The 21,214-nt window shown below is 43.8% G+C and overlaps 1 protein-coding gene across 13 annotated transcripts in view; it reads left to right on the top strand.

The window, feature by feature from the left end:
• LOC115097412 (dual specificity testis-specific protein kinase 1-like) overlaps positions 1-21,214 on the top strand; it is a 175,179-nt gene that overhangs the window by 113,111 nt on the left and 40,854 nt on the right. For all 13 annotated transcript variants that reach the window (XM_029613205.1, XM_029613207.1, XM_029613206.1 and 10 more), the window contains one exon: positions 6,438-6,559. In XM_029613205.1, the coding sequence (XP_029469065.1) occupies positions 6,438-6,559 (122 nt within the window). The remainder of the gene's footprint in view (positions 1-6,437; positions 6,560-21,214) is intronic.

Genomic DNA, 21,214 nt, shown 5'->3' with positions numbered 1-21,214 from the left:
CTTTGCTGGCTCTGCGGAGCTGCTGCATCTTTATTTTTTTTTAACTTAGGGGAGAAGTGAAGGGCACTGAGAGCAGGAGGAGAGAAGGACAAGCACATGGGAGGAAGGGGAGAAATACAGAGGGGCAAAAGGGATAGAGGAGCAGAAGGGAAAAAGATGGAAGGAAGGAGAGAGACAGGGAAAGGAGATGACCAGGAGGCATAGGGCAGGAAAGGAGGAGGACAGGCAGAGGGGATGGAAGAGACTAGGGTTGCCAACTAGCTCCATATTTTCAAGACAGGCTGCTCTAGTCCTGCTTTTACCCTGCTGCATGCAGGAACTTGTAGTCTTGCTTTTCTTAGAGGCTGCAATAGGGAAATCAGAACTGTAAGTCTCTGCATGTAATAAGGTAAAACCAGGACTGGATCATCCCTGTTCTGAAAATCTGGAGCCAGATGTCAACCCTAAGCAGAGAAGAGGGGAGAATAATGACAAAGCAGCCCAGGGAGTGAAAGGAGAGGGGAAAGTCAGGCATATGATAAAGTGTATAAAATTATGAGTGGTGTCGAACAAATAAATAGGGAATTATTTATTCTTTCATAGATGACGAGGGTACACTCAATGAAACTAACTTGTAACAAACTTAAAACAAATCTACGAAAGTATTTTTTCAGTAAATGCACCATTAAACTAAGGAATGTGTTGCCAGAGAATTTTAATCAAGCCTAATAGAATAGCTTAGTTTAAAAAAAGATTTGGACAAGTTTCTGGAGGATAAGTCCATAAACAATTATTAGCCAGCTAGACTTAAGGATTGCAACAGGTAATAGATCGCCCCATTTTAGATCTGCTGCCAGGGATTTCAAGTGATGCAGACTGGCCACTGTCAGAGACAGGATGCTGGGTTCGATGGACCATTGGCATGGCACTTCTAATGGAGAAAGAAGCGCACAAGAAGATTAAACCCAAGGGTAGAAGGAACTGAAGCATGAGATGGTGAGGAAGGGAGGGAAACAAATCTAGGTGAGAAAAGAAGCAGGGCATGAATTTGAGTACAGGTCCTTGGTGAGGCCTCACCTGGAGTACTGTGTTTAGTTCTGGAGACCGTATCTCAGAAAGGAGGGAGGCGGTCCAGAGAAGGGCGACCAAAATGGTGTGGGGTCTGTACCAGAAGACTTATGAGGAGAGAATGAAGGAGCTAAATATGTATACCCTGGAGGAGAAGAGGTGCAGGGGAGATATATTAACCTTCAGAATCGTGAAAGGTTTTAATCATGCACAAACTTCAAATCTTTTCTGTTGGAAAGGAACCTGTAAAACTAGGAGTCACGAAATGAAGCTCCAAGGGGGACGACTGAGAACCGTCAGGAAATATTTCTTCATGGAGGCAGTGGTGGATGCCTGGAATACCCTTCTGGAAGAGTAGGTGAGGACAAAAACAAACAGGCATAAACAGAGTCATGGCCAGACATCACCTGTGGCTGAGAAACTGGGCAGCAGACTCAGCCTCCAAGTCCAGGTTAAGTAACTTCCTCTCAAGGGAAGATTGCTGTTAGGTGAGGAATTAGGTTGGTGAAGGACTTGGGGGAATCTAAGCCGTAAAGGCTAGCAGAAGGCAAAAGATCTGCCTGGGGAGATACTTTGTCTAGGGACAATTATCTGTACAAATTGACCAGAACACAGAGTATAAGGAATCAGACTATTAGGGCGAGTCCAGCTCTTCATAGGAACAGGTGTATCTTAAGAGAGGTCAGCAGTAGGACCCCACAATCTAGCAAAGGTGCCCAAAGATAGTACGTGGGCCCACTCAGTGCTCCCACTAGTAGAGGGGGAGATTACAGGGGTTTCACCAGGAGTGGGCCCAAATTATAGGAGACCAATGGTGCTCAATACTATAAACAGGGTATATTCCCCAGAACTGAAATTCCCAGTAAAGGAGACTTTTCTACAAACATCGTGCAGTGCAAACAAAAAGAAGCAGTGCAGGAAACAATAAACAAACTACTACAGTTGCAGGTATTAGTACTGGTCCTATTGGAAGAAAGAGGAAAAGGAGTCTACTCAATCTATTTCATAGTCCAAAGAAAGAAACACTTTTCGACTGGTACTAGATCTTAAGAGAGTAAACCCATGCCCTGAAGATACCACATTTTTATATGGAGTCTCTTGATTAGATTGTAAACTTTACTTAGCAGGGATTGTCTCTTAAATGTTTTTATATGTTGAGTAGCACTAAAGATAAGTGGTAGGCTAATTCTAAATGAGATGTACACTGAAAAGAGCAAGAGAAAACTTCCAGTCAAAAAAGGGGTCAGACCAAGGGTCCATCAAGCCCAGCATCCTGTTTCCAACAGTGGCCACTCCAGGCTACAACTACCTGGAAAGTACCTAAACACTAAGTGGATCCCATGCTACTGATGCCAGTAATAGCAGTGGCTATTCTCTAACAGGCCGACACAGTATAGTGCACTCCGGTGGAGCGCACTGTTAACCCGCAACTGGACGTGTGTTTTCGACGCGCTAGCTTTACTCCTTATTCACAGGCTGATACAGTAAAGTTCACGGGAGTCCCGGCGCACGCATAGGCCAGTGTCCTGTGCGCGCGATAAAGTAAAACAAAATATTTAAATTAGGGCCCGCGGTAAAAAGAGGCGCTAGGGACGCGCTAGAGTCCCTAGCGCCTCTTTTTGGACAGGAGCGGCGGCTGTCAGCGGGTTTGACAGCCGACGCTCAATTTTGCCGGCGTCGGTTCTCGAGCCCGCCAACAGCTACGGGTTCGGACCTCCGACTTAATACCACCATGATATTAAGTCGGAAGGTGCACTTCCCAGGCGCCGGCAGAAATTAACGCCTACCTTTGGGTAGGCGCTAATTTCTTAAAGTAAAATGTGCGGCTTGGCTGCACATTTTACTTACTGTATCGCGCGGGAATGACTAATAGGGCCATCAACATGCATTTGCATGTTGCGGGCGCTATTAGTCTCGGGGGGGGGAGGGGGTTGGGCAAGCGTTTGACGCGCTATTACCCCTTACTGAATAAGAGATAAAGCTAGTGCGTCAAACACGCGTCCAAATGCGGGTTAACAGTGCGCTCCACCGGAGTGCACTGTACTGTATCGGCCTGTTAATAAGGGGTAATAGCGCGTTGAAAACGCGCATCCAAACCCCCCCCCTCCGAGACTAATAGCGCCTGCAACATGCAAATGCATGTTGCAGGCGCTATTAGTTATTCCCACACGATACAGTAAGTAAAATGTGCAGCCAAGCCACACATTTTACTTTAAGAAATTAGCACCTAACCAAAGGCGCCGGGGAAGTGCACAGAAAAGCAGTAAACACTGCTTTTCTGTGCACCCTCCAGCTTAATATCATGGCGATATTAAGACGGAGGTCCCAAAAGTTTAAAAAAAAAAAAAAGTTAAAAAATTTAAAATCAGCGCACGGCTTGCGGGTTGAAAACCGAACGCTCAATTTTGCTGGCGTCCGGTTTCCGAACCCGTGGCTGTCAGCGGGCTCGAGAACTGACGCCGGCAAAATTGAGCGTCAGCTGTCAAATCCGCTGACAGCCGCTGCTCCTATCCAAAAAGAGGTGCTAGGGATGTGCTAGTGTCCCTAGCGCCTCTTTTTACCACGGGCCCTAATTTAAATATTTTGTTTTACTGTAACGCGCGCACAGGTCACTCTCTTCCAGGAATTTATCCAAACCTTTTTAACCCCAGTACACTAACTGTACTAGCCATATTCTCTGGCAACAAATTCTAGAGCTTAATTGTGCATTGAGTGAAAAAGAAATTTCCATGATTAATTTTAAATGTGCTACATGCTAACTTCATGGAGTGTCCTTAGTAAATAAATGATTCATATCTACATGTTCTAGACCTCTCATGATTTTATAGACCTCTAACATATCCCCCCCTCAGCCGTCTCTTCTCCAGGCTGAACAGCCCTAATCTCTTTAACTTTTCCTCATAGAGGAGCTGTTCCATCCTCTCTATCATTTTGGTCACCCTTCTCGTACCTTCTCCAGTGCAATTATATCTTTTTTTTGAGATGCAGCAACTAGAACTGTACACAATATTCAAGGTGAGCTCTCGGCTTGGAACGATACAGAGACATTATGACATTTTCCGTTTTATTAACCATTCCCTTCCTAATAATTCCTAACCTTCTGTTTTCTACCTGCTGCCTAGATCTTTTTCCTGGGTGGGAGCTCCTAATATGGAACCTAACATTGTGTAAATACAGCATGGGTCATTTATATATGTAAATGTAACCTTGTATGGCACACCTGGGGGCTTGAGCTCACAACCTTTGCTAGAGGCAAATAAAATAAAAACCAAGTGCTGTTGGGTTCTGATTCTTAAACCAAGTCTGTGGGCTTTAAAAAGTGGTCAAGAAAGATGCTGGATTAGACCTGACTCACAGTTTTCAGGAGGATCTTTTGCTTGTACAGGAAAAGAAAAAAATACCTTTTTTTTTTTTTTCTCTTCTGTGATTATTCTGTATGCACAGTGTATACCTTATATATATATTTTAACACTGTTATGCTGTGACCTGTGGTTATATTGATTAACTTTTGCACTGCAAGGGCTTAAATGACTCTAGGTGGGTAGCACTTTATAAACTAATCAATTTATTGAGCCATGAGCTTTCGAGGACGAGTCCACTTCGTCAGGGGTATTTTCCTTCCAGGCACTCAAAATTTATAAAGTGGAGCTATCTTACTTTGCCACTTGTTCCCTCCTCCTTGTGACCCCAAGAATGAGTCCTTTCTGTGGCAGAGGAAATTTAGTGTTTCTGGCCCAGGCAGTGAAGTGTTTTCCTTTGTCAGCGTGTAGCTTGTTGGCTGAAATGGTGCTTGGCTGGGACAGATGAAACAGGACACAGGTATAGGTGTTCAAATAAAAAAGTTTACTTATTTCTTCAAAGGTAATCAATGTCCATGTGAAATACAGAAATGTACAGATGAGTGTCCATTTCTCTGTGTAAGTGCTAGTGACTCAGGTTCCTGGGTGGTCCCTAACGCTCCTAAACTGAGAGTTTGTGTCCCAGACTCTGGGGAGAACCTATACTGTGAGGGAAATCCCCTTAGAAGCTGAAACAGTCCTAACTGAGTTCCAGAAGACTGAGTTACCCAGCCTGTGCCTGTTTCCCAGGGAGAAGATCCTGTGGAGGGTCTTCAAATCTGTACCTTGTTCCTTTTTATTTTTTATGTCTGCAACCTCTCAGTGGTATAGATCTCAGGACTGAGCTGATACAGCCCCAGCCCCAACTAAGGAGGGGGTGGAAAAAAATCTCTAGCAGCATCTGAAACCAATCCTGGCAAAAATCTCTAACAGCATCAAAATCTCCTCTGGAGTGGGCAGTGTTACCGTAGCCCCTTTTTTCCCCCCCTCAGAATGGAAAACTACAGGTCTCTGGATCTGGGGGAAGGCCATGTCTAGGAAACGCCAGGATCTCACCTCCAGTCCAAAAATTCTCACTTTTACGAGTAGATAAAAATAAAATATGAAACAATTTCTCTGTACTCTCACTGGCAGGGAGTGCATAGCAGGGATTTCCTTTAACCAAAATCACCTAATGAGGGGGATATAGGCCTCACAAAGGCAACAGAAGAGCTCTTTCCTCTGTAAGAGCTAAAGCACAACACCACACTTACTCTTCTCTCATTTCCTAGTTATAGGCAAGGTCCACCCACTCAAGCTGCCTCTAGAGGAGGAGCTGAAATTTTGTATTGCTTCTAGCTGGTTAACATCTATAAAGACTTAGGGAATTATAGTGGCTAACTCGTAGTGGTGCCACACAGTCCCTCTCTCTGAGACCTCTAGAGAAACTGTCATTTTACCAATTGGATTCAACTAACATATTCCAGAAAAATGCACCACAACTATAACAATCTAGAGAATCTGTGCAGTTTATTCTTTATTCCATTTCCTGTCTTGTAACACAGGGGCAAGGCGGAGCGAGGACAGAGCAATGACCCACTAACTGCTCACTAGTCAAACTCTTGCATTCCTCTTCCAAGATGGGGAAAGATTTCTCTCTTAGGTTCTGTGCATTGTTTAAGATTTTACTCCAGCATTAAAGTCAATTGCACACAGCACTGATGATCATACTGGAAGCTGATACAGTTTCCAACTCCAGCTTTTACTGAGGTAAAAATGAAAAATATAGAGCATAGGTTCCTTATACCTCTTAATATCTACAAACTCCTTTTAAAATAAGACATTCCTCTTAGTAGGAACCTACATACCTTTCAAAGTTACAAATTTGGGAAGAGACAACATTACTTGGAGAGCAAGGGCGCTGTTTTGTAAATGGTGCTTTTCCTTTTGTTAACCCTGAGTTTTATATCCTTCATTGACAGTGAGAATATCGAGTATTTTTTTCAGGAACAGCTTCTTTATGCTAAAGCCTTCTGTGGGAAAATATCACAGTGTAAGCTCCTCCCTTCCCAGGTGACTCCAAGTTCAGCCTCCAAAGTGATGGTGGTGAAAATCTACAAGAATGACGTAGACCAGGAGGTGATTGTGCGGGAGATCAGACTTCTGCAGAAACTGTCCCATCCCAATATAGTCAGGTAGGTCTTCTCTGCTTGAACTGATTGATTGCCTCAAAGCTAGAACTGTTTAACATCCTGAACAATCTTAATGAATTACCAAAGGTGGTAGTTCCCACTGATTGTGAGCAACGGAAGGGCTAGTGTAACTTGATGATAATTGCAATAAAAACTTGAGACAAAAACCTTTAAAGTTGACTGGCTGAAAGACTTTTTTTTTCAATAAAATACAGTGCAGAAACAAAGAATATGAGGAACAATAAAGACCGCAAGACCTATCCAGTCTGCCCAGTTTCCCTTCCTACTGCCATACCACCAAAATGTCTTGATTTTCAGCTTTACCCTTGCTTTTCAACCACTGTGGCTTCATGGTGCATGTCTCATGCTTTCTTGAACTCCATTATTGACTTTGCTCCTACCAACTCCTTTAGTAGGCTGCTTCTGTATATTGTCTTTTTTTAAATGTTTCTTTACGTTTACTCCTGTGTATATATATATATCCCTTTTCAGCCTTATGTGGGAGCCTCTGGTTGATCACTAGATGGCCCTATATTCTTGCCCTGATAGGTAACAGCTTAGTGGGGAATGCCGTTTATGTGCAGCACCTCTCCTTCAGGCTGGCAGCGAGTGGTAGTTCCTTAGTCCACTTTGGGGGAGGGTGGCTAATGGCTTAGTCAGTGTAGTCTCTTATGTTGAGCTCTCAAGGAGTGAGGTGCTGGGGTTTTTTTCCTCCCTGGCTGAGTTAGGACCACAATTTAACTTGCTGCTTTCTTTCAGAGAAGATTCCTTATCAGTGCACTCCCTGCCTGAGAGAGTCTGCCTCACTTTTGGAAGAGGGCTTTGTTGAGCTTTTGATGATTTAGACATTTTTTGTCTGGGTTGAAGCCCTGGACCCTTTGAGGGACAAACCCCAAATCCAGAGGCTGGGGTTAGTCTCATCCCCTCCCATGGAGTTGCAGCAGTGACGGCATTCACCGTAGAGGAATGTTTGGATTTTTCAGTGTTTATTCTCCTTTTTGGTTGTGAGGAGGTTTCGATCCATCCCTCCTCACTAGGAAGCTGGGCTGTGAGAGCCAGTTTCCTTTTTTATATTCAGATCTCTCTCCTAGAGAAGTCACTTTTTTTCCAAAGTTCAGGAAGAAGGAAAGATCTTGGAGACCCACAACTGGATCCCCACCCTCTGGACACAGGACCACAGGGTGGGGAGAAGAAAGATTTGGTCACTTGGACCAAAGGTAGGATTTTTCCATGATTTGGAGTTCCCTGCAGGTTTTGGGCAACTTACACGCTTAGCACAGGAGTAACAAGTTGAAATACCAGAGTTTTGAGTTAAAGAACTACTACACAGAGGAAGAAAGTACAAAGTTACACATAACCCGCCCAATCGCACCATCCACTCCATGCCCCCTCCACAAGCATCTCGCCCCACACCTTTCCCTCCCTACACAAGCATCTCCCACCACCCTTTCCCTCCCTATCACTACCTTCCTCCCACACATCCCTTTCTCTCCCCTCCCCCCTCCCCCCTCTACACTCCCTGCTCTCCTTACCATAATTTATCCTCATCAACAAGCCATTTATGTACATATGTTATATACTATAGTCTAATGTTCCATGTACTCCTGTTAGTTCTGTTACAACTTGTTATATTTATTACCATGTTATAATGTAAAATATTCTTGTTATATTTATTACCATGTTATAATGTAAAATATTCTTATATCTATTTAATACCATGTTATAATGTAAAATAGGGCTGTTACCACCCTATTCCTTTAGTTATCTGGAAACCGATGTGATATCTCGATCGAATGTCGGTATACAAAATAAATAAATAAATAAATAAATAAATAAGTTCAAATTGTTACTTCCTGCTGTGAAAGCATGTTAAAACTTGATTGGCTATTTAAATTGAAGAATTAGTAAAGCACAGCCTCACAGAACACTGTTACAGAATAATCATAACACACACCTAAGGGAAAAGCACCCCATTGAAGGTCTGCGTTCACCCCTACAGAAAGAACCCACACCTTGGGGATAAGCAAGAGGGGGAAGAGTGTTAGTGAAGATAGCCCCAGAGAAACAAGTACTTTTGTCTGCCTTTGAAAACAGTACAAATCCATGAAAAAAGGTTATAACATATTACGACAACTAGAATTTTTTTTATTTATCATGTCTTTCATCTTCCCTATCTCCTGTTGGGTATTTATATTTCAATCTTTAGATATCTCACTTCAAAGCAGGCAAACACCACCCCCACTACCAATAAGTCCCAAGTTCTTTATATGCTGCAACTTGATATGTTGTGGAATATCAGCACAAAGTGTTCACCCCTCATTAAGTACTAATGTCAAATTACCTTTCTCTGGACATCTTTTGTAGAGCAAAAAGAATAGGTTAAAAAAAAAAAAAGAACCACCTTTCTCTGTGTAATGTTTCAAAAGCACAAAGAGATAGCTGGTTACCATCTGGCATCCGGAAGCATTGCCTCGAACTTGTTCAAATTGAAATGTGTTACACACTGCATGAACTAGTATAGCTAATATGCACTAATCAGATATCATTATGAGTGTCATGTCATTTGTGACAGAGTTCCAAACATGGCTTCATGTTTGCATTTAGTATTCTTCATATGATGGGCACAGTTTATTTGTGTACAAACTGGTTTGTGTACAAACCAAAAGAAAAAGACATTTTTTAAATGCATTTAAAATAAAAATGTTGTTTTTAATGACAAAGAACCTTATAAGTCACTTATCTTGTGAAACATCTGGAAGTTGGAGGTTAGAAACTATAAGGTTGGATAGAATTAGATAACCATAATTCAATAACAGGAGGCTCTAAAGTGTCTCATAGTGTACAGGCAACATGATGTGAATAAGAGGGCTCTCCATCGAAGACCCCAGCCTGTCCTCAAGTTAGCCAGCTACAGAGAGGCTGCACTGTTGAATATACCTCCAAAATTAGCTGGCTAACTTTGCTTCCAGACTGTGTCTGAATATCAGTCTCCAGAAATCTGTTAGCAACCACTCTTTCCCCTTTCCCCCTCCTAGCCAGTTGGATTTGGATTATTAGGTTTAATTACTCGCCTTTCCAAACCTAACTAATTCTATTATTTTGGGAGATTTCAAACTTCATGGTGATTCTGTCCCATTGCGAGTACATATTGTTTTCAAAGCAGGCCTTGGGTTGGTCTCAACTCATTAATATTCCCACTCATACCCAAGGCTACACCCGCAATTTAATCTTTTTTTTTCGGAACTATTGGATCAAAATTAAAGCTCCTGGTCTTCTCTGGCTCCGCAGTTTCATGGTCCAACCACTTTTTTACTAGACTGTGTTTTTAAGGTCATGGGCCAAGCCGCCATGTGGTCTCTGCTCTGTTATTGCATTACATGTCGCCCCCCCCCCCCCCCCCGTAGACTCAGTTCAACTTTAAAATTGTAAGCTGCCTAACCTTTTCATCTCAATCATCGCTTCAGTAGATGAACTGGTAGAGCAGTGGCAAACCTCACTACACTGAGCTAAACAATCTAGCCGCTATGAAAACCCATGTCTCTAGGAGGCAACTTACTAATCCCTGGTTTTCTTCTGCCTTAAGAGAAGAATGAACTTGGCGTAAGTTTAAATCCTTAGATAATTTAGAACTCTGTAGCTCAAAACTTGCTTCATATGTCTGCTCTAGACAGTGCCAAGAGGGATAATTATACTCAATGGATAACTGGTGCTATATTTCGGCCCTGGAAACTTTTTTGGGTGATGCACTCCCTAGTCGACCCCACCACACATTGGGCAGTTAACCCCCATCTATGGTAGAATGTGAGCATTTTTCATTATTTTTTCATGAAAAATCATATCTCTAATGGAAGCCCTGGATATTACTGCAGACACTATTCTTCAGTCAATCACTCTAGACATTCAATAGAGCAATTTTTCACTCCCCTCCTTATTGGAGATTGGCACCAAGGTTAGTTCTTTGAAAGATAGCTGTTACCATTTCAACCTCTGTTCCACCGCTTCGATCAAAGAACTACGGGAAGATTTAGGCCTGCCTATTAAAAGGACAGTTCACACCCTTACTAGAAGAACAGAAGGGTGCCTCGTGCCTTAAACAAGCCATCATGCATTCTTACTTGAAGAAACCCAATTTAGCAAGCAATGACACTTCAAAATTTCAGCCCATTTCTTCAATTCCCATGTTATCTAAGGTTTTTGAAAAGGTTTTTCTTTGTCAGCTCCAGGATTTTCTGGATGAGAACAAAGTTTTATATGATTCATGATTTGGTTTTCATCCTGGTCATAATACAGAAACCCTACTTCTTTCTTCTTTTGATTTGATTCAACGGGTTTCAGCTCAGGTCCAATAATACAAGAAGGTAGCAAGTACCAATCTGCAGCTTTTGACATTGTCAAGCATGTTATACTATTGTGTCGGGTGGTATCTTTGTTATGGTTATTGATGTTTGGGTGGATCCTTGGACACTGTGGCAGCTGACCACGCCCACGGGGGGGGGGGGGGGTGCAGTCCCGTGAGGGACCACTGTGTCAGGCTAGACTCTGGACACACAAACACAGATTTGAATCTTTATTTAAACAGGTTTGGAAACCACCAGAGTTGGCAGTAGTGAGTAGTAGATGTTGAGCCCTGCTAGGCAAGTATCCCGCAGGATGCTGGAACAGCGAATTCTCTGCTTGGCTGTGCTGTAGTGGAAAGAGACTGAGATTTATGAGTACACAGTGAGAAACATACAGAGTCCCAGGTAGAATAGGAGAAGCTCCGAGATAGGGAGAGCAGGCCCTCGAGGAGCGAGTACCTGATCCTTTAGAGTAGAGAGACTCAGTGGTATTGGACTCACACAGCGATTCCACTAGACGAGAGGTCTGGCACTGGAACAGAGGGCAGGCCCTCGAGGAGCGAGTACCTGGTTCCAGGGAAGCAGTACTGTGGAATAGATGGTAGTTGTACTCACAGATGGAAACTGTTAGTGAAGTCTTCCAAGTAGAAAGGGTTGTAGATGCAGGCAGCGACTCGGGGAACATGGGCCCTCGAGGAGCGAGTACCGGTTTCCTGATAGCAACTGAAAGAAGCAAAAGAGGCCCCCGAGGAGCGGGTACCCCGTTACCAATAAGAGTTCCAGATAGCACTGGAGTGGCAGAGTAGCTTCGGTACGGAGAGCGAATCCCATCCGTATTATTCCGGGGTGTTGCTAACTCAATTAGCTAGCAAAAGAAGTAGGCTTAAATATCCGGGCAGCTTGACGTCATCTCAGGGAAATAACGAGGAAATAAAGATGAGGGTGGCGTGCGCGCATGTGCGCTATGGTACCTTGGAGGAGCATGGCGGGAAGCAGCACCAAAGCCGGTCCGGGGACGCCGGAGAGGTCAGCAGACAGATGCCGCAGCAGCCAGTTGTCTGAGGTGAGCAGGAGGAGCTGCAAGAAGAGTGAGGTAGGCGGGGCGAAGCCGTCGCAGACCGGTCGCAACAGTCTTTGGGTTTTACTTCAATGGTGATGGCTTGGTTTTCATCCTTCTTATCCAATTGCTCCTACAAGGTGAGGATTGGAGATGCTAGCTCAAGTACTTGTGAATTGCCAGCAGGGGACCCGCAGGGCTCCTCTTTTTCTCTTCTTTTTAATATTTACTTGAGGCCCCTCTATGACATTATGTCTCAACTTGATATTTCTTTTAAAATATTTGCTGATGACATTCAATATTTTTCCCTATTAGTCCATCTTTTGATTCTGCACTTGAGAAGCTGTTTTTCCACAATTAACTGGTCATTAACAAATAAAAAACTAAAGTTAAATGGATAAAACAGATTTTGTTTCTCTCACATTTGAAGGCTCCTGAAGGTCCCTCCTTTTGGTCTTATGGTGATGTGTCCATTCCCCTTAAACATCAGGCGTGCAATTTGGGAGTGATCTTTGATTCCTCACTCTCTCTGTGGGCTTATATACAATCCACGATTCGCAATTCCTTTTTTAAACTTCAGCTCCTGCATTCGTTAAGGCCTTAATTAAGACCTGCTGATTTTCATCTTGTAACCCAGTCTCTAATTTTACCCTCACTAGATTTTTGTAATGCAGTTATCTTGGGCCTCCCTAAGTCCTCCTTGAAGCCACTGTAACTCATCCAGAATTCAGCAGCCCATTTAATTTCAAGTTGCCTTTGTCATGATCATATATCACGGGTGCTGGCTCACTTGCATTGGATTCCAGTACAGTATCATATTGGGTTTAAAATACTGGTGCTAGTATATAAAGGCCTGCTTGGACCTTTATCTCAGGGCTGTGAAGCTGACTTACGAACTTATCAGCCAGCCTGTACACTATGGTCAGCCACTAAATGTTTGTTGGAGGTTCGTCCTTTGAAACAGGTTCGCCTGCAGGAATCACAGGATCACATCTTCTCAGTAGCAGGCCCCACTATTTGGAATGTGCTCCTTGAAGCTTTAAAAACAAATCAAGACCTATCTAGTTTTAGGAAGCTTCTTAAAATATACCATTTTAATGAGACTTATATGTCTTGCTAATATTTTATCTTCCTAGGTCTTCAAATTGCAGCGCTTTTCTGTGCCACTTAAATTGCCACGAAATTATATATGTAAAACTATTTATTTATTTTTATATTCCGGTGTTCGATTTTACATATCACATCAGTTTACATTCCAAAGAAAAATGCAGGAAATCAAGCTTTTTCCTTTGTCAATACATTGAACAATAATAACCATGGAATTATGTTTCATTATATTGTTTTACTATGAATCTGTATTGTGTTCTCTGACTTTTATAATTATGTATGTTGTGCTCTGCTGACATTTGTGGATCAGTGCGCTACACACTTTTATAAACAGATAAATAAACCCATGCTCAAGACAAATTCCAATTCAGGTACAGTAAGCAGGACCCTGTCCCAGAGAGGACTTCCAATTCTTCCAACCTAGATTGTAAGAAGAGTGACCTAAATAAGGATAATTTTTTTTTTTATTTGGTAGCATCATAAAGGGAAGAAGAGTGATTTGTTGTAAAATAGTACAAAAGTGTAAGCAATAAAATATCTTTGGAGAAATTAAATAAGACTTGAGAATAAGATCAGTGGAGGGAAAGTGAGTCCATAGAAAACAGGCACACTGTTATTTAGAGGATCATTCATATACTGTATGTATTTATTTATTTATTTATTTACATATGTTTATATACCATCCTTCTGAGATGATATGGGCGGTTTACAAAATAAAAAAATACATATTAAAATACGACAAAATAAAATACAACACAAACTCAACCTGACATAGAAGCACTTAGCTGAAAACAAAATAAATCACAATAGAAAATATTAGACCTAGATTCAGCATTTTGCTATAAATTTCACATGAACAGCACCTGCGATTTAAAAAAAAAAAAAAAAAGGGGCAGGGGACATGGTTAGGGTAATTTTGGGCTGCTGAGGGAGTGATCACCAGAGCACCTCTTTATAAGTGTCTCATATAAGTAAACTATTTATACCACTATAGGAGGGTCAATTAGTAACTCGAGGTGAGGTTTTGATGGTGGTCTAGGGTTTGGGGGACAGTTTTACATGCACAGTCAGAGGTATGAACAGCACAGTACACATCAGGGAAGATTGAATGTGATTTGGAGTGAGGTAAGGTACACAAAGGTGAGATTTGGACATTGCACTCTCGACCTAGTTTGCACTCTCTACTTAAGAAGAAAGATGTAGTTATTTCCGGCATTATAACGTGCGTTATGCTATCACATGCAACGTTAAATACCCCTCATTTTCATAAATTCTGCCCAAACTCCTCCCCTTTGACTACATTTTTTAAATTTGCTTATGCATCTTGCGATGCGAAAAATAACACATGCGTTATCGCGGGTGTTAAGGCCCTAACACATTTTGATGAATGATCCTGATAGTTTGTCACAAAAGCTTTTTTAAACAACCATGTTTTTAACTCCCACTAAAAGGTTGTGAACTCTACTGTTAATCTTAGTTTTTCAGGCATTGTATTCCACAACTTGGGACCAGCAACCGAAATAGCTCTATGACAAACTTCACATACATGGGTGGAACTTAGTGCTGGAATAACAGTGGGTGGTACCAGCAGCGGATTCACAATGTCGGACCGACCCGGGTATTCACCACCCAGGACACATCACATGGTCTGCCGAGCACGGCTCTGTCACGGCCGCGCACGGCAGATCACGTGACTGGAGCGATCGGCCCACTGGGGGATGCCCGATTCCCCCGATAGGCCAATCTGCCCCTGGATGGTACGACTGCTTTAAAGTGTTCCTTTGATGGAAAAAGTCACTTTCTACACTTTGAGGTTCTCTGTGTGGCTTCCAGCTTTGGTCTCTCTACTTATTTAAAGTCACCTTTTTAACTCAGTTGCTGCCTGGTAAAAATAAAATGCAAAGCCAGGTATGTGATCTATTTTTTTTTTTTTTTTAATGAGTTCATCAGACTGTTAGCTGACATTTCAGAGAACTTCAGGTAATTTCAATTACAGAAAGAATGTCCAAAACATTGCTGTGTGTTAACAAGGGCAGGCACTAAGCAAGTTAAGCAATGAGGAAGAAATAGCTGGAAGTCAAGGTGAGGTCACTGACAAGCTGTGTGTTTCATTCTTGTGCTGTGACTCCAATCACTTAAGGTGTGGAGACACTTTACAACTTTGCATTATTATTATTATTATTAGATTATCATGATTTGTATAGTACATATCAGCTGTATGCAGCACTTTACAGAGATACATAATGAAAATCCCTTCTCTGAGTTTACAATCTAGTCAAGACAGATACACAGAAAACACAATTAAGAGAATAGTGTGATTTAATGGAGAATTTTGATTAACATCAAATTTAGTGTTGAAGCTGTAAATATTTAAATCTGGTAATGGGCATTGCTATTAATTTAACCTATTTGCATATAGTGAAATTAGGCAGAAAATATCAACCCTATTCTGCTTAAAAACTGCAACAGAGAGAATTCTAGCTTCACTTTCTTTTTCTTCATACCTAGCTTCTCTCAGAACAATGAGGGACCAGAGGTATTCACAGAGCTAATGACTGCTGACAGATGTAGCCATGTTGGGCAGCCTCTGGGCCCAATAAGATTTATATAATGTAATGTGGATAGGAGTAAAAAATAAAATAACAAAACATTAAGTTGTTACCTGGCTGCTGGACTGTAAAAGCAGTGGCTGGGATGTAACCACAGTAGCTGTGCTGCAGAAAGCAGTGCTAGGATGGACAGAGAGAGGCAGTATGCTGTGTGTGTTGTATGCTGTCAGCTGTTTGCAGACCTAGTGCAGTTAGAGAGTCAGTGCAGTTAGCAGCAGCAGCCCTGTGAATGGAGCTTGCATGCAGGAGGCTAGAACCAGCAAATGGTTCAGAAAAATCCCCTATTGCAGAGAGGAAGTCAGGCCACATGCTGCAAGGGAAGGAAGAGGGCTGATGATATCACATCCTTTTCTGGGAAGTGGGCTTTCCTATGATTACAATTTTAAAAAGATTTTAAAAGCCTTGTGTGTGTACAAACAGCCATTTACGTGTGTAAGTGGCCTGAGCGGGAGCTACTCAAAGTTTAAGTAGGCAGGAAGAACGCGCATAACATTCGCACATCAATTTGCTACTGCTCCTTTTTAGGTGGAGTCCAGAGGGGGAAGAGAGAGAGCGCGTGACAGCGAGAGCGCCTCTTTACAGGGCTCAGTCTGATACTCTATATATGGACCATTGTAAAGGAGCATTTTGATTCATCACTTATAAGGTCAAAAATTCTTTACTGATGTCAATTTTACAATGGATACCTCTGAATGTGTCTATAACACCCCCCACCCCAACCCACCTCCCAAAAACTCACCCCAAATCAAAGTGCTCCCTTCTATTGATCCATATATAGAGTATCAGACTGAGCCGTATTAAGAGGTGTTCTGTCTCTCTCTCTCCCCCCCCCCTCCCCCATGTTCTCCAGATTCCTGCACCTGTCAAGGAGCAGTAGCAAAGTGGCACATGTATGTTTGTGCATACAGCTCCAGACATGCATGCATGGAGAGTATTTTATAACCTAGGTGCGTAGGTTATAAAATAGCACGTATTTTTGTTCGTGGCAAGATACGCACATTTATGGACGCACGTGTGGTCCTTTTAAAATCTACCTTAAAGCGCATTAAAGCAAATTAAAAATGGAAGAACTAATTAAGAGGCACAGGAACATGTAAAATAAACAGGCTAATTTTCAGAAGCCTGCGTGCACAAAAACGGGGGGTTATGCATGTGGTTGGGCCTTGTGTGTGCTGCGCGCATTTTTGGAATGGCTCGGCCACGTGCGTAAACCAATTATCTGCCGAAGTGCCGGGTCTCTCCAAAGGGGAGGGGCATGGTTTGGGAGGGGTGGATGGCCAGCGCGTAGAGATTACTTCTGCTCCCGAGAAGCAATAAGTAATCGAGCAAGAAAAAAGTAAGTAGCTAGGAAGGGGTTCAGGGTTGGGGAGGAGAGGAGAGGAGAGGGGAAAAGGTAGGAAGGTTAGGTAAGGGTATAGGGAAGCTTCCTCCCAGTCTGCTCCTTAATTGGAGCAGACTGGGAGGGAACTAGGAAGCCCTTCTCTTGTCGACACGCGTGGCCTGCGTGCAGAGGAGGCCATCTGTCTGCTCATGGATGTTAAAATCCGCTGTACATGTGTGCGCAGATATCGTATTTTATAACACGCGGGTGCCAATGCATGCGTGTTATAAAATAGCCACGTCCATGTGTGCACACTGGGATCCAGGCACACATGGACGCGCGTGTGCAGGTCTTAAAATCGACCCCAGTGTTGAATGTGATTTGGGTAAAAACTAGTGTTATGTGTACTTTTTATTGAATATTGTGATTCCAATCCACTGGATGGGAAGACCTCAGTTCAGGATTTCACTGTGACGTCCCTGCTGAGATTCAGGCTTGGCAGCTTGCCAAGTAGTTAGAAATTCCATGAGGTGTTATCCACTGAAAAATGCAGTAAAGAGGCCAGTGGAAGAATATACTAGTTCCTGCAGTGCTTCAGTTTAAGATTACTGTAAGTTTCCCAATCCTGTCCTGGGGACCCCCTCTGCCAGTCGGGTTTTCAGGATATCCACAATGAATATGCATGAGAGGAAATTTGCATGATATGGAGGTAGTGCATACAAATTTTCTCTCATGCATATTCATTGTGGATATCCTGAAAACCCGACTGGATGAGGGGGGGGGGGGTCCTCAGGACAGGGTTGGGAACCACTGATCTAGCCAGGTGGTTCTCAAGAGGTGTGTTGGGACACACTAGTGTGTCGCGAGGTCATGGAAGGTGTGTCACAGAGCCAGCAGAAGGCTGCTCTTTCCTCATCAGTCTGGACAGGAATTGGCTGATTTCTACTTTTATTGGGTATAACAGGAAGCTGCTCTTGCTTCCTTCAACTCTTCCTGGCTGTGGAAGGTTATTCCCTTCTTTCATCCAGATCAGAGTGAGATATCCCCAACTCCTATTTATATGGGCTCAGCAGGATGTCAACTTTATCTTCCCCTACCTGGCCTGGCAGTGAGGCTGATGATCTCTTTATCCCATGGGGCCTGGATGTGAAAGCAGGAGCATAAGGGAGAGAGAGGTGTGTGCTCTATAGATCCACTGCTGACTTCTGCTGCTGCTGCCTCCTCATCTTCTTCCTCTCTTCAATGCTTCTTGCCCTTATCTGCTGCTGGTAAAGTGGGAGGGAGACTCTGGACTGGACTGAAGACTTTTATGTGGGCTGGAAACCAGGAGGAGGGGGAAATGTGCTGGGCAGAAAGTCATTGGGAGATAGGGAGTCAGGAGTCTGCTGGATAGGAAGGGGTGGGAGGGAAAGGAGGTTGGGGTTTGCTGGGTAGGGAGAGGTGAAGGAAGGAGGGGCTGGGGGCTGCTGAGCAGGGAGGGAGATGGAAGTGGAGGGAGAGATGGAGGTGTGGGGCCTGCTGGGTTGGGGGAGAGGGGAAGTCAGGGGATGCTGAGCAGGAAGAGGTGGGAAAGAGGTGGTCAGAGGTATACTGGGTAGGGAAGGGCAGGGAGAGTTCAGCAGGGGAGAAAGGCGGCACAGGGAAAAGGATGCAGGGGTGGAGGTGTCAGAAAGGTTGGACAGGGATGTGAGCATGTGAAGGGACGATTGAGTAGTTGGGAGAAGTGAGGGGTGATGGGGGCATGGAGAGGAATGACAGAGTACAAGGGCCATACTATCAGGTCGATACTGTAACGTGCGGTTGAAGATTTCCCGTCTGTAACGTGCTGGGAGCGCACAATTCGGACGCGTAAGGCGATCCAGCGATACAGTCTCCAGTTTCACGCGTCCTTAGCGCTTCTTAAAACAGACGCATAACCCTTTCCGCACGCAGCATGTATATGATATGCAAATGAACGAATTAGCTGTATAATGAAGGAATTACCTATTCCCCTCCGATACTGTGACGCGCGCTCAGATTATCTCCTTTGTAACCCACTATTTTGCCGCGTCCTTAACCTGTTAGTTTACCGCCTACCCTCTACTTGGTGTTAGTGTGGTGTTCGAAAATTAAAACGGGAATAAAGTGTAAAAAATGGGGGCGATTTCGGCGCTCAAGGCCCTGTCCGGTCTCCGGTGCAGCCCCAGTCCTGTCCCCTCCTCCCGAAGCAAAAAAAAAAAAAAACCCGAAAAAGTAGCAAGGCTCGGGCCTGCTACGATAGTCCCTTCTCCCTTCTCCTCTCCTCCCGATTTCGGCGCTCAAGGCGGCCGGGTGGGCGTGCATTCATCCAGGCAGAGGGAGCCGGCAGCGAAAGCGGCCTCCGGCTCCCTCTGCCTGGATGAATGCACGGCCCCCGCCGGTAGTGAATGAATGCCCGTGTGATTTCGGCGCTCAAGGCGTGACGTCACGTCATGTGACTGCCTTGAGCGCCGAAATCGCACGGGCATTCATTCACTGCCGGCGGGGGCCGTGCATTCATCCAGGCAGAGGGAGCCGGAGGCCGCTTTCGCTGCCGGCTCCCTCTGCCTGGATGAATGCACGCCCACCCGGCCGCCTTGAGCGCCGAAATCGGGAGGAGAGGAGAGGGGAGAAGGGACTATCGTAGCAGGCCCGAGCCTTGCTACTTTTTCGGTTTTTGGTTTTTTTTTTTTGCTTCGGGAGGAGGAGACAGGACTGGGGCTGCACCGGAGACCGGACAGGGCCAGGGCAGGTGAGCGGGGGCTGGGGGAAAGTCATTTGAAATGACATTTGAAATGACAGATACCAGCGCGGCCGTGAAGCGTTAGGCCCGTGAACCCAGGATACTGTATAGGCGCTCTATACAGTAAAATGGGTTGCGCGGGCCTAACGCTTGCCTAAGGCTTCGCAGCCGCGGCATGCATTTGCATGCAATTTGAAGAGAGTATCGAGCGGTAGGTGAAGAGAACTGTGCGTGCGGGGAACGAGGGTGCGCCTGACACTGCTGCACTGTTTCTACCGCGGCCTTAGAGTATCGATCTGTATTTTAGTTTTGAGAATATGCATTTCTTTTATCTTGAACTTTGCTTACTGTAGGAGGAAATATATTTCTGTTCCTAGTCTCCAGTTTTGCACTGCATGCAGCTGGTCTTGGGGTTTCCATTCCAGTTTTTGTTTCCACATTTGTAATTTGTGGTCTTTTATTCTATATTAGGTGAAGACAGGTCTATCTGTGTTCTGTGAGTATGTGACTGAGATGAGGTACTTTACTAGCAAGTAGGGATTTGTATCAGTCTTATTTGCTGTATTTTCTCAATATGATATTGCAGTGATGGTGAGCTGCTGCCTTTTCATGGGTAGGGCTATTGCTGTTTCATTTCTTGGAGTTAGTGCTGCTTCGTTATGGCAGGTTTGATAAACATGTACAGAGTGGGGCTTTTTTGGGTTTTTTTCCCCAGGTTTTGTATTTTACAATGCACCGGGTAGTAGAGGGAGTTTGTGATGCTGTTATTGAGGTTACACCAGAATCAGAATAACTTTTTTGCATGGTGAGTTGTATGGGGAAATGTCTTAGTTCTGCTCTGCACCCATGGTCAGGAAGCGGGGGACTCCTGTGCATACAGAGCATATGCTTATATTAAGTCCCATGATGGTCATGTGTTTAGCATGTCATGCATCTGAGCATCATCTCTTAGGTGTGTCCTGATAGAAAAAAGGTTGAGAACCACTGGTCTAGACAGTGTCAAAATTATTATTCCTGCTGGCTGTTGTAAGCAGGGGAAAGGAAAGTTTTAGATAATTGTAAATGTTACTCTGAGGAGCCCTGGGCACTATTTTCTCTGACATCACCAGCAAAGGATGCGTACCCCAGGTCAGTAAAAAAAAGGGTCTGGTAACATTTGCTTTGTGTAGAGGCAAAGCAACAGCTGAAGCAGGCTGGTAAATGACAGCTGAGAGAGCAGCAGAGCAGAGAAAAGAGGGAGAGAAAGCAGAGAGAGAAAAACAATTGGAACAGCACAGAGGTACAAGCATTGCTCCTGTCATTCCACAGGACCAGCTTTGGTGCCTAAAAGAAGATACTACAAAATAAGTATATTTGATTTATTATGTATGCTAAGAATAGAAGACAGTCAAGAGCCAGTTAATGGTAATTACTCAGCTGAATTCAATTCAGCTTATGAAGACAGGGCTGTATAATCTTTATTTCTGAAAGAATTTGAAAGTGAATAT

Source organism: Rhinatrema bivittatum, chromosome 8 (assembly GCF_901001135.1).
Source record: "Rhinatrema bivittatum chromosome 8, aRhiBiv1.1, whole genome shotgun sequence".
NCBI classification, from domain to species: Eukaryota; Metazoa; Chordata; class Amphibia; order Gymnophiona; family Rhinatrematidae; genus Rhinatrema; species Rhinatrema bivittatum.
Note: the sequence above shows the minus strand (reverse complement) of the source record. Positions and strands in the feature narration are given on the sequence as shown.